General features: G+C 43.8%; 1 protein-coding gene across 1 annotated transcript in view; it reads right to left on the bottom strand.

The window, feature by feature from the left end:
• The window catches only part of KPNB1 (karyopherin subunit beta 1), a 40,642-nt gene that overhangs the window by 12,201 nt on the left and 14,693 nt on the right, over positions 1-13,748 (bottom strand). Inside the window, exons 6-13 of the mRNA XM_075911408.1 lie at positions 13,398-13,457; positions 12,966-13,055; positions 10,799-10,909; positions 7,338-7,439; positions 4,596-4,820; positions 3,867-4,058; positions 1,614-1,744; positions 242-389 (exon numbers count right to left, since the gene is read on the bottom strand). Of these exons, the coding sequence (XP_075767523.1) occupies positions 242-389; positions 1,614-1,744; positions 3,867-4,058; positions 4,596-4,820; positions 7,338-7,439; positions 10,799-10,909; positions 12,966-13,055; positions 13,398-13,457 (1,059 nt within the window). The remainder of the gene's footprint in view (positions 1-241; positions 390-1,613; positions 1,745-3,866; positions 4,059-4,595; positions 4,821-7,337; positions 7,440-10,798; positions 10,910-12,965; positions 13,056-13,397; positions 13,458-13,748) is intronic.

Genomic DNA, 13,748 nt, shown 5'->3' with positions numbered 1-13,748 from the left:
AGATGTTTTTAAGATTCTGAAAGAAAGTCTCTGTTGTATCAGACATTAACAGTGCTATGACTAGAACGGATTCAGCTTTAAACTCTTTTCACACTTCAAGTTTCTCAAAAGAGAATTGCTATATAGACAATCAACAGCAGAACTCATTTGGCCAGAGGGACTAAAGCCAGAACAGACCAAAATGATGCCACTGAGTATTACGGTTGCCCTATAGCCCTGCCAGTAAATTCGGCCTCTCTACCTCCATCTGCAGCACTTGCTGCAGCCGTTCCATGATGACCAAAGTCGTTTTCTGGACAGCAGGGTAACAGTCCTTGGCACTGTTTTTCACTATTTCCATCAGAGCTTCATACGCAGCACTTCTCAGGTTATTTTGGTGTCCATCGGGCCTAAACAGGAAGGAAATCGTTTGTTTGCTCTCAGAGTCCGTGTAGGCTTACATACAGATCTTATTTGATCAATAAATAAAAATTAAACCCCAATTCCACAGCCTGTAGAATGAAATTACTATATACACCACGGCTTGAATCTAGGCTACATTTTTCATAGTATGATTTTGTTAATCTGCGTTAAGATGATGAACATTCTTTGTTTAGCCACAGACAGTGCTGGCAGCACTAGAGAAAACTTCCCAGCACTATCTCCTGATGTTCCTCCACCCAAATTTAGAGGGACCACCTTCAAGAGCAAGAAAGTCAGTTTATTGCCAGACTAAGGCCTCAATACCAAAAATGCCAATTCTGGAACATCAGCTAGCATCTACACAAAGATGACTAATTTATTTCATACTCCACAGAGCAGAGATTAAACTTCTGGACAGAAATTAGCCAGACCGGATATTGGTTTGGATTTAAAGTTATTCTAGCAAAGACACCAGTCTGAAAAGAAAACTGATCTTGTAGTTAAAGCATTTAGAGCAAGGATTCAAAAGATCAAGGTTCAATTACTAGATCAGCCACACTTCCTGTCTCTCCTTGGGCAAGTCATTTACTCTGTGCCTCAAGATGCTCCCATCTGCAAAATGTTGGTCATATCTATTCTTGTGAGCTTTTTGAGGCAACAACAGTCCTACTGCGAGGATATTGTGTCTCGAGTCATGATCTGTTGTGGAGCTGCTAGATGCTACTGTAATATCAAAATAAAAACAACACCACTACAGGCGAAATACATGTAAACAATAGTGATGAAACCCACACCACGCATACTGTTCTAGAAACCTTTATAGTCTGTCTTGGCACAATCTTGACTACTTAGTGACTCTCAGGCCAGACTGGATACCACAAATGGCTTGCTCTACTGTGCAGGCGTCTGTCAATTTCAGATTGTGTACACAGTTTTACATGTATTCCACAACTTGAAGGAAAGTGCAGCACTGGTTTACAGGGAGCTCTAGAGATAAATAAATATGATTTTTCCAGATTTCAGCCTCCTTCATGATTTCTCTCTTGGGAAGAAACATTAGCTACCCCAACTCAGACAAACTTTGGGCCATGAATTAATGCCCTTAAAACATCACTTCACATAAGAGTGTTAGGAGGAAATAGGAGTTGGATAAGGGGGGAGGGTATAAAAATGCATTTCTGCAGCACCTAAGCTAGCTGGCTTGACAATACCTGTCCGTGGTCTCCAGGAGTTTCTGAACTATTAGTTCAAAGGAGGAGGATAAACAGTAGGTTGCTGGCTCTTCTTGATCATCTGCTACATCTGCAGCTTCATAGGCCGCTTCAGCCAGACTAGAGAAGGCCTAAAATACAGAACAGACCAGTCTCTACGATGGAGTGAGTTGGTCACAATAGCAAACTAGCCAAGCCACATGCAAACCCTTAAACTGTAAATTACATTTAAAATATTCTGTCAGCCTGCCCATTCATTCCCATGGTAGCATCAAGGGTTTAGGACAAACTGCACTCTGTGGCCAAATTCATTCTCCAAACACAATAGGAAAGGGTCAGTGGAATGAGAAGTCAGTTCACAATAGGAAACAAGCTGACCAGCAGGAAGAAAACTTGCCATTGCTTATAGTCCATTAGAAAGAGAGGGGCAGGAAGCCCATTCACCAACACTAGGAACCAAAGTTATCCAAAAAGAAGGCCAAGTGCAGGACTAGTGACTTCACTTTCCAGGGCTGCCCCAGCACAAGAAGCTCTGTTTGGCATATCAGTAATGAAGTTTCAAAGCAATAATGAAACCTGAGGTCTTGTCTAGCTGGAATACAAGATGTGCTCTCAACGCCTGGTAGCAAATCTGTACTAACAACCTCGCCTTTAAAGGCAGACAGCCTTAAGCATGTGGAATGTAAAATCCCATTTAAATCGAGTTAAACTTTATGTTTAACCATTTAATCACTTAAATGGGAGTGGGCTGGAGTGCACCCTGCCCCGGCGGGGCCCCCCCCAGACTGGAACAGCCCCTGCAGGCTGGGAGCTGCTCCAACCCCTGCCGCTTAACTAGTAAGCGTCACCTGGTAGGGGTGATTCTTACCAGTTAGCATAGAGTAGCTAATAGGGATATGAATGGTAATCAGCACAAACTGACACCTGTTAATTAAGGGCAATTACACTGCATACCTTACAATGGCACTGCTAAAAGGTGTGTCACGCAGCTTCCTTTTTTAGCCTGGAGAGAGCTTTCCCAGCGACAAATAAAACCACCCCAAATGAGGGACAGTAGCTTTGTTGCCAGGAGAGTATCTCTGGTTCATAAAGCCCACACCTGCACTTTTCATCATTAAAACTTTTGTTGCTCTGGGGCATGGTTTTAATCCACACCCAAGTGACAAAAGTTTTAAGAGAAGTGCAGTATAGACATGATTTAGTCTGGCTAACACTCCCCGCTGCAGAGCTAGGCAGTGACTGCAGCTGCCTTAGAGGATCGACGCACTGAACAGATGAAAAGGTGAAAACCTTTGATTTCCACTTCAATTTGCAAAATGGAAACTCATTTATGTCTTCAGGAAAAAAAAAAAAAAAAGCCCCAATAAGATGAGCTTTTGCCAGGATCAACGGGATCAGGGAGAGCTCTTGGATGACCAGAAGCCGCTAAACTCCTGGGTCCAGTGGAGAAAACATACAAAGGAAAATTAAGATTTTAAAACCTACAGCTTGTAACACTGGATTCTTCTCTCATCTCTGCTGGGACATAACAGGACTCCAAAGTTTAGCGGAAGTAGTTCATTGGTCACAAGGCAGGAGGCAAGTCCCTCCTTGTGATGAAGCTACCTGTTTGTTCCGATAGGCTGCCTAACATTACATGCCGTAGGAAAAAGGTCGAGCTGAATGTGCCACGCCAGCCCAGTGATTTGGCAACAGGCAGCACAACTTGGACATATGCAGGGGCAATGAGATGGGTCTCATGTGCTCAGCTGATAGGGAGAGAAAACATCTTGTCTTTCCCTCTACTGAATGAGCAGCCCTAGCTGGCGGAGGAGGGAAGCTAGAGGACACAGAAGAGGGTGAGTCATCTGAGGATCACTCATATAGATGCCAAGCCCTGCTACAGCTTTGTAGGGAAAGAGAAGCCACCTCCACGTTTTCAAACTGAAGACAACTGTACATGCTCGCTTCCTTCCTCAGCATCTTTCCAATTAGCTCTCCCCCCTGCACGCCCCATCAGCTTCCTTCCTTTCCCCGTCCCACCACAGTGCGGCACTACAGACCTGAGGTCTGTGCCAATACGGGGATTCTTTGGTGGCTGAACTAATCAGTCATCTCGTCACAGTAGGTGAGTGACTACCCCGCAGGCTGCGGAACCTCCCCGTGTTACATAGGATGTGGGCTCCCAAGAACGGATGCATAAATCTTTCAACGCCGCCCCCGTGGACAGGCACCCGGCCCATCCTGTTGCGCAGCGGGGGAGGCCGGCCTTACCCAGCACACGTTGGAAGCCACTCTGGGCTCAGCACTCAGGCCTTCGATGAGACACTGCAGCAGCGGGGCGAGGTAAATGTCATTAATGGCAGCTTCAGGCAGCAACTCGCAGATCCTGCCCACAGTCCAGGCAGTCGTATCTCGAACCACCACGCTAGGGTCTTTCATTAGTTCTATTAGCGTGGGCATGGCCTGGAACAGAACCACACAGTTAGTCACAAGTCCCAGTCAGATGAAATTCCCTTGTGGGCTGCCAGAAAGCCTGTAGTATATCCTCTTTTAAGAGTATTTCTTCCAGGATCTACCAATTAATGGGGCCCTGGAGCAAGAAGCCACAGGTTTGGGTTCATTTAAAAGATCTTTGGATGCAAAGGCGGCCCAGGAAGTAAAGTATTTCCTAGGGACAAGGCCAGAAGTACTGAATCCTACAAGTTTCAATTCTCAAATCCTACACTTTGTATGACAGAGTTAATATACACAGGGTTAAGGGGGTGGAATGTTTTCCATGTGCTGCACAAACAGGTGTTCCAGCTCTAAGGACAGCTACTGCAACTGAGTGCAAAAATTTGCCAAATGCATGTAAATGCCTGCCTCTGAGCAAAACGGAAGGGTTACACACAACCAAGCTCTCTGACCTCCGTCCTTAGTTTAGCTACTTTAAATGCTGCCTACGTCAAATATTTTTGCCCAAACAAGCCAACTCCCGCCCCAAGAAAATCTTGGCCTGACCTGAATAACTAGTGGTTTGAGCTGATTGGGCTCTGGGCCTTCCAAAATGCACCCAAAAGCCATGACAGCTGCGTCTCGGTATCGCCAGTCTGGGTTCTTAATGTGTTCTTTAATGAAGGGCAGCACGTGCGGAACAATGTCATCTTCACAGCAGGTTGCCAGAAGCATGAGGCAGACCCCAGCTGCTTTGCAGGGATTCCAGTCATCATCGTCGTCATTTTCATCCTGCAAAGAAAACCGCACGCAGGTCACTCTGGGCACAAATACCCTTTGCCCAACAGAACTTGGCTTCTAGCACTGCAGACACGCTTATCTGGCTGGCTCTGAGGGCACGGAAAGTGAACAGGTTGTGTTTTGACACAAATTCAGTCTACACTACGGACCTAAAAAGCAAATGTCTATTATCCTAGATCTCTTTTCTTCTCTCATGAATGCCCCCGCTTATCTGGCTGGCTCTGAGGGCACGGAAAGTGAACAGGTTGTGTTTTGACACAAATTCAGTCTACACTACGGACCTAAAAAGCAAATGTCTATTATCCTAGATCTCTTTTCTTCTCTCATGAATGCCCCGCTTTAGATCAGCCAGGCTTCTTACACTTTACTCTGGGTGCAAACACATGGTCCAATCACCCAGGCTATAGCTACACGCGCAGCTTCTTGCGCAAGTAATATGCAAAGGAGGCTAAGCATGGAATATCGCCAAGCCTCATTTGCATACCTAATGAGCCACCATTTTTTTCAGAAGAGGCTCTTGCGCAAGAAGGAGTGTCTACACTGCCCCTTCTTGCACAAGAAAAACCCTCTTGTAACGGCGTTGCGCAAGAGGGTTTTTCTTGCGCAAGAAGGGGCAGTTTAGACGCTCCTTCTTGCGCAAGAGCCTCTTCTGAAAAAAAAATGGTGGCTCATTAGGCATGCAAATGAGGCTCAGCGATATTCCATGCTTAGCCTCCTTTGCATATTACTTGCGCAAGAAGCCGCGAGTGTAGACATAGCCCCAGGGTGGTCCAATCACCCTGGCTCCGGATCATGTTAACAACGTCAATCCAACTCTGTTTTGAGTCCTGCTAGAGTTTCCCTGCAGGAGCCCATGAGAACACAAGTACACAGTGAAGAACATCTTCACAACAAAGTGATACTCTTTCACCATTTAGATCAACCTGTAAGCACAATACAAGGCCAACATGCATGGTATTAACACCTCTGTGAGTTCTCATTTGCCCAGTTAACTCTATCTCTATCAAGAAGCAGCATGCCCAAAGCATCTCTTTCTTTGTGACAGTTCACTGAGACCTTTGGCAGCCTCTTGAAGCCCACCCAACAGCCCTCTTTCCCAGGGTCTGAGATTTTAGGTCTCCTTTGACCCAGGCTTAGCCTTGGAAAGAGTGGCTCCATCCAAGCTGGAATAGGTTAGCTAGGTAGAATCTGCCCACAGCTGAGGTGCCTGCTGTTGACCTAACTCCTCTGAAGGGGCACATCTGAGGTTGTCTTATGTTTTCTGACTGGTTGTTGAACGATCACGTACATTTTCCTGCGACTGAACTCTGCATTCTCAGTCTCAAATAGAACAGCCATTAAAAATTACAGACATTTTCTAGTGTCAAACTGGAGAAAGCAAACGAATCTAATGCTACATGGATTTATTAACTTATTTATCATCGTGTTAACTAGACTTGCTATAGCAAGTGATTTTATTAGGTTTAATTTGTACTCGGTTCCAGTCTAAATTAGCCTCTTAGAAGTCCTCATAAAAAACAAGAAAATGTGGTACCAAGACAGAATTTAAGATTAAAATACCATAATACAGGGTTCTAATTATGTTCTGTAATTAATCTCACAAACACCAAAGACTTCATGCTAAATGATACTGCAGACTGATAACCTATCAAGCCCCCGCAGTACAGTAATCAGAAAGGGAAACCTGCCTTACAGAAATGCTGTACAATAATGAAACTACCTGAAGTGGCTGGAACTAGCAATTACATCCACTGCAGCCTCAAGTCTCAGTTTGCACAAATAATGCATCATTCAATCAGAGTGGTGCATGATCTCTCATCATAGACCATGGGCTGCTGCACGAGGGGTTCAGAACAAGCATGCCTTTACCAATAGCTGTAGGGGGAGCCTAAAGGATCTTCCGGTCCCAGTTCATTAGAGCAGTGTTTCCCAATTTTATTTAGCCACGGAACCCTTGTAAAGGTGGAAGAATTTTGAGGAACCCCTAACAGCTGGTGGAGAGGGGGAGGAGGAATTTGTTTAAAAAACAAAAAAAGCCGCGCGCACACACGCACACACACACACACAAGGGAGTGGACCAGGGAGACCTGGGGGCCAAAATGCAGACACGCACGTCCCGAGTGGGCTTTGGAAACGTAGAGTGGCGGCTGGGGAGGGGAGGTGTCTGAAAGCCAGCAGGAAACCAGAAAAGAAGCTGCCATCTTTGCGTGCTGGCTCCTCCCTGTCTCTTTAAAAGGAAGGGGGTGGAAGGGCGATTGAGTTCTCGCGGAATCCTTACTTTCACTTCACAGAACCCCAGGGTTCCGTGGAGCACCACTGGGAAACACTGCATTAGAGAATCATCTATGAAAATAGAATTCAACGAACGGGGACCACCTTATTGAACATTCTACGGTACAGCTGGACTGAGCCTACCAGCCATCGCGTGCGTCACTGAAGGCTGGTGCTATCAATGTAATGTTCTTGGCGTGCACAGACAACACAAATCGTAAGGAATCTGCAACTTACCTGTTTAGTTAGTGTCTGTGTGAGAATTGGGACCAGATACTGTAGTGCTCCCTTAGCATAAAATTTGCTAGTGTGCTCTGGAGGCCTTCCTTGCTCTGCCGCCTAGAAAGGAAGGTTGCAAAACAGATCTCAGAGGCAGCACAGACACTTCTGAAAACAATCCAACGGAATTAGCGCGACGCAATATACTTTAAGAGCACCAGCAAAAGCTGGAAGTCTTTTCCCAGAAGGACCCCTTGAATTCTACTCTAATGAAAAGTTTGATACACAGGTTCAGTTTGCTATTCCACAGGTGGCCGCTGCCACTCCCCACATTGCACAGACACGCTTAAGACAAACGGCAAATATTTATGCAAATTAAACAATTACTAAAAGCCCCCGAAGGGTAGTTAGCATACAGATCAGATTTCTCTCCTTGCTCATGGCTCCTTTACTGTGGCAATTTTGGGCACTCAGCAGAAAAATGCATTTAGTTCCTTTTTAAGAAGGAAGTTTAAACTACTAGTTCTTGGAAAGAAAGGATTTGCATGACGATGATGACTCCATTTTCCTTTTCAACCCACCCACTCTAAAGAACATGAGCTACTGTTATTTTAGCCAATTGCTTCTTATAACCAAACCATAAATCTCATGAATTGCGCACACTGCAAGAATAATCCTCAAACTATTTCTAGGGGTAAAATACTGGTGCCGGTAACACTAGACCCCAGAACATGTAAGTGATGTCACTGGCTCATGGTGCAGAAATTATTATGCAGTGATTAGGCAACAAAAAGGCAAATTAAATTTTATTTTGGTAAATGTAAAGTAATGCACAGTGGAAAAAGTAATTCCAACTTCACATACAAAATGATAGGGACTAATTTAGCAACAACTACTCAAGAGAGATCTTCAAGTTATTGTGGACAGCTCTCTGAAAACATTCACTCCGTGTGCAGCAGCAGTCAAAAAAGTAAACAATGTTAGGAATCATTAAAAAGGGGATAAGAGAATATTTTATTGCCTCTATATAAAACCATGGTACACCAACATCTGGAATACTGCATACAGATGTGGTCGCCTAATCTCAAAAAAAATATACGGGAATTGGAAAAGGTTCAGAAAAGGGCAACAAAAAACATTAGGGGGTTTGGAACGGGTCCCATATGAAAAGAGATTAAAAAACGGGGACTTTTCAGCTTTGAAAAGAGGAGAACAAGGGGGGATATGATAGAAGTCTATTAAATCATGACTGGTGTGGAAAAAGTGAATGAGGAAAAGTTATTTACTTGTTCCCATAACGTAAGATTAGAGGTCACCAAATGAAATTAATAGGCAGCAGATTTAAAAACAAACCCAAGGATGTTTTTGTTTACGCAGTGCAGTCAACCTGTGGAACTCCTCGCCAGAGGATATGGTGAAGGCTAGGACTTTAACAGGGTTCAAAAAAGAACTAGATAAATTAATGGAGGATAGGTCCATCTATGGCTATTAGCCAGGATGAGTAGGAATGGTGTCCCTAGCCTCCGTTTATCAGGGGCTGGAAATGGGCGACAGAGGAGGGATCACTTGATGATTCCCTGTTCTGTTCAATCCCTCTGGGGCATCTGGTATTGGCCACTGCTGGAAGACAGGACACTGGGCTAGAACCAGTATGACTGTTCTTATGTTCATTATTATTAACAGATCTAGGAAAACTCAACCCAAAAAAACCCCACTCATGTGGCCCTGTTCAAATCAAGGTCTAAGGAAGGGCGCTAATGAGCCTTAATGAGGAAAGAGCTTGAAGTTTTCCAAGGTGCTGAGAGCTTTATGCACATAGTTCAATGCCAAGTGCAAACAAGTGCATGTTTTCACTATGCAGCTATATCATCCACATGTTCACAGAATGGGAAGTGACGGTCTAGGAAGGTGTCCAGCAGAAAGGGATCTAGGGGTCACAGTGGACCACAAACTAAATCTGAGTCAACAGTGTGACACTGTCGCAAAAAAAGCAAACATGATTCTGGGCTGCATTAATAGGAGCGTTGTGAGCAAGACCTGAGAAGTCATTCTTCCGCTCTTCTCTGCGCTGATTAGGCCTCAATTGGACGAGTACTGTCTCCAGTTCTGGGGGCCATATTTCAAGAAAGATGTGGAAAAATAAGAGAAGGTCCAGAGAAGAGCAACCAAAATTATTAAAGGTCTAGAGAACATGAGTTATGAGGCAAGGGTGAAGGAATTGGGCTTGTTTAATTTAGAAAAAAGAAGACGGGGGGGAACATGATAGCGGTTTTCAAGTATCTAAAAGGATGTTACAGGGAGGAGGGGGGAAAATTGTTCTCCCTGGCCTCAGAGGATAGGACAAGAAGCAACGGGCTTAAACTGCAGCAAGGGAGGGTTAGGTTGGAAATCAGGAGAAAAAAAACTTCCTAACAGGATAGTTAAATACTGGAAATAAATTGCCTAGGGGGGTTGTGGAATCTCCATCACTGGAGATTTTAAAGAACAGGTTAGACAGATACCTGTCAGGGATGACACAGACTGTGCTTGGTCCTGCCATGTGGGCAGGGGATGATCTCTCGAGGTCCCTTCCAGTTCTAGTATTCTCTGACTTATGGGATCTTGCTTGTCTTAAAGTGCTAAAAATCATGCCCAAATGCTTTTTCAAATAACCAAATCATAACCTAAATTTAATCAGAATATTCAAAGACATCTCTTCATCCCTGTTAAATTTCAATTCCCAGCCATACGGGCCAAAAAATTCTTAAGATCTGTTCTATTCCCATCTCTGAAGGGCTGAAGCATTTTGCTCCGGCTTTCCCAAAAATGTTACCTGAAGAGAGCCACACGCTGGAGAATTTCAGCCTGATGGATACTAATTTTGAGAATTTAGGAAAGCAACTTACAGGGATTTCTATTACACAGCTTCTGTAGTAAGTATTTCCATGGCACTCAAACCCAAAAATATTTGGGTAGCATGCTTTCAGCAGCGGGTTGGACTCAACCTCCTGAGGTCTCTTCCAACTCTATGATCCTAAGATCAGAGCACGTTATTGGCCAAAAAGAATGAGCGGAGAAAAAGCTTATACTGCCGCTAAACACACACAAGATACTTGCAAATACAAAAGGTTGTTTGTAAGCTCTTGACAATCACAAATCTAGCCAGGGAAGAAATTTTGCTACTAAACGGCTCTTCATAAAGTCAGCAACCCGAACTGGAAGAAGCCAGCATAATGCCTTGTATTCCATGCAGCCACAAGTCTCAGCTTCTGTAACAGATATGCATCACTTAATACTCAGAGTGGTGCATGATCTCTCATCATGGACCCAGGACTGCTACACAAGGGGTTCAGAACCAGCTCTCATTTAAAAAAGGGCACCTTGGAAGAACAAAGAAGCTTCCAGGCCTGGTTGTGTCCCTGCTTTTCAACGTTTTGAAACCATGCTACCAGCTTTACTCACCTAACACGGATCCCCACAGCCACCAATTCCAAGCTCACCTCAGATGCTTCAATAGCCAGATCCATTTCCTCATCGCAGACATTTGACCAGAATTCTATTCCTTGCAGAGCCACCTCATCAATGTCGCTTTTCATTGCTTCAATTGTGATCTTCAGAAACATGACAGGGAGAGAAAGAGAGGGTAGTTTAGCAAAAGTTATTCTACCTCAACATATGGCAGCATGGTACATGGGCGCAGACTTCCTGACACTGGAGGTAAATGAAAAGAACTCTTTTCTTGGGGCTTGTCAACACTTACACTACAGCATAGACACTACCTAAGCCAGCAGGAGAGGTTCCCCCATTGGCATAGAGATAATCTACCTCCCCCAGAGGCAGTAGGTAAGGTCAACAGAAGATTGCTTTTGCTGAACTAGCAACTGTCTATACCGAGGGCGAGGTCTATCTAGCAACAACTTTCAGGGGTGTGAAAAACCTACATGTTGGTGAGACAGCCATGCCAATACAAGTTCCCAGTGTAAACCAGTTGCTAAACAAACCTCCTCGCTTCAGGAATATGACCGAGCAATAGGGATAATATTCTTTAAGGGCTGCAGAACAGCAGTTAATTGTTCATGCACGCTTCTTAAATACAGGTATTCAGTACCACGCTCTAACAGCAATGCAACTCCAATCATTGGTTACATGGATTTCATTGGAATAAAGGCATGTGGAGGGAGACCTTACCAAAAAGCTAGAGAAGGCAGAGACAATACTGTTAGAAATTTGTGTACAGGGACCTGCTGGTGTGTTTTTTGTTTGTTTTGTTTTTTAAACACATTTCGGAGGTCTTGCTCATGAAGTTATTGCTGAGGCTTAGTGGTACAGAAGAGGGTCGTTTGGGATGGGAGGAGGCAAACTAGGACATGGAAAAATCTGGAGACATTGGAGACGTGTGTCAATTGCGTATTCCATTATTTATCTGAAATTAATGTGGTCTTACACTGTCCCTTCAAAATATAGTTCTATCTATGTGTGATTCTTTAAGTGAGACTAATTGGAAATCAAGGGGCCGCGGCTGGATATTAAAGATTCTATGACTCAGTTTAAAAAAGTTTCCCCCTTCATTACTATGTAATGCTCTATGATAGTTAGCTGCAGTTCTCTGTCCCAGAGATAGCTGCATTATAGCTGGACTGTAAGCAAACACCTTGGAATGCTCTGCAATTGTTCAGGAAGAGAAGTCCTATAGAAATTAAAACGAGAAGCAGCCATTCCTGTGAAAGTTAAAATCCACTAAAATGCAGCCGTAACCAGGCAGACAGCAGATCATATTTATATTTAGACTCAGCATTTAGTGCCCTAAGTCTGTAAAAACAAGAAACAAAAAGGACCAGGTGTGGTCTCCTGGGACTACAGCACTGCTGGGTGATTTGTGAATCTGCAGTATTTAACAGCTAGGTGCCGAGCCATCCTCAAGTAACAGCCGCCATATAGAAGAAATGGGAAACAAAATTCCAGTGTGGAAGGGACAAAAACGTATTTCCGCATCACACAGTGTGGCACTGAATTCCTACTTTAAACAAACAAGCAGAAATCCAATCCTGGTAAAGAGATGGGACAAACTTAAGAAATTTCCAGGAGTGTTTCTTAGATTATCTATGCTTGGGATTTATTATTTTTCAATCCATTTCACACACATAAAAGGCACTATGAACATAACCGACAACTATTGCTGTGAAGAGGCGAGATGCTTTGATGTTCAGATTTAATAATCTCTTTGCCGTACTTAATCTTGGCATTAAAGCAGGCGGACCAAGAACCAGGAATTCTGGGCTCTATTCCCAGCTCTGCCAAAGAAATCTAACTCAATCTGTAAAAATGTGACCACAACACTAGGATATAATTAAACAGCTATCATTGCAGGAGAGGATGGCCATACAAGGATTCATTCTCTGTGGAGGAAAACCATTATAAGTGCAAAATATGGCTATTGCACAAGTGGTCCTAACCCACTCTAACAAGGAAAGATGCCCCCCATTGCAGACTGGGGGATGTGGAGAAACATGAAGTAGAAGGCCATCCCTTCCCTCTCCAGCTTTTGCAGTACAGGGGTTGGAGTAGCAGAGACAGAGCAGCAATTTTCTTGGTTCCTGTCCTTTTGTTTACAAAGCACCAGCACCCTGGAATTAAGCTACTATTTCATTGCTGATCTACAGTACTCACGGCAAAAAGAGCAGGACCCATGTATGTCTCCATATACTGATAATAGAGGGACATTATCTTCACCAAGTTCTGTAAGGCAGCCACTCGTACCTGTCATGGAAGGAAGCAGGTCAACAGATGTGATGTGACATTTCTCTGAGCACATCAAGAAGCTATAAGAAAAATAGTACTCGAGTTGCAACTGTCACAAGCCTATTTTTCAGCAACTAATACTCAATATTAGCACATCTGTAGTCTAACACAAACAGCAGATCTAAAACAAAGGGAAGTAAAAATCAATGTGATTAGCGATTAAAATTACTCCCCAGCCCCACTAAAAGAGCTGATGTACTTATTTATGTAGCACTATTTTGCTAAATAGAACATTTAAAATTCTAGCAGTCACTGGACAGTGCAGCGACAAACAGTTCAAGACATTCTATCGTCACTTACTCTTGTATCTGGACACTGCGTTGCTTCACAGACTACTTGCATAATAAAGTGCCTTTCAGACTGCAAAAGAAATAAAGAATTATAAGTGCATCATGCAAAAGGTTTTAAAAACCTTCCTATGGGATTGCATTTTAATTCTTTGACTCAGCAAGCACCTGATCCCTTCAGAGTTATTGCCCTCGACATTACATTGCTACAAGAGCTAGGCAGCATACAAGCAAGCCACTCAGACAGTGTTTTCATAATTACTTTCAAGTGATAAGCAGCCCACTGCAACTGTGAATGCCAAATTTGAATGTCACATGCAAATAGGCACATTGCTCTAATCAGACAAAAATGGGCACAGCACAA

The sequence above is a fragment of the Pelodiscus sinensis genome, chromosome 29 (assembly GCF_049634645.1).
Source record: "Pelodiscus sinensis isolate JC-2024 chromosome 29, ASM4963464v1, whole genome shotgun sequence".
Lineage (NCBI taxonomy): Eukaryota > Metazoa > Chordata > Testudines > Trionychidae > Pelodiscus > Pelodiscus sinensis.
This window is presented reverse-complemented; position numbering and strand designations above follow the sequence as displayed.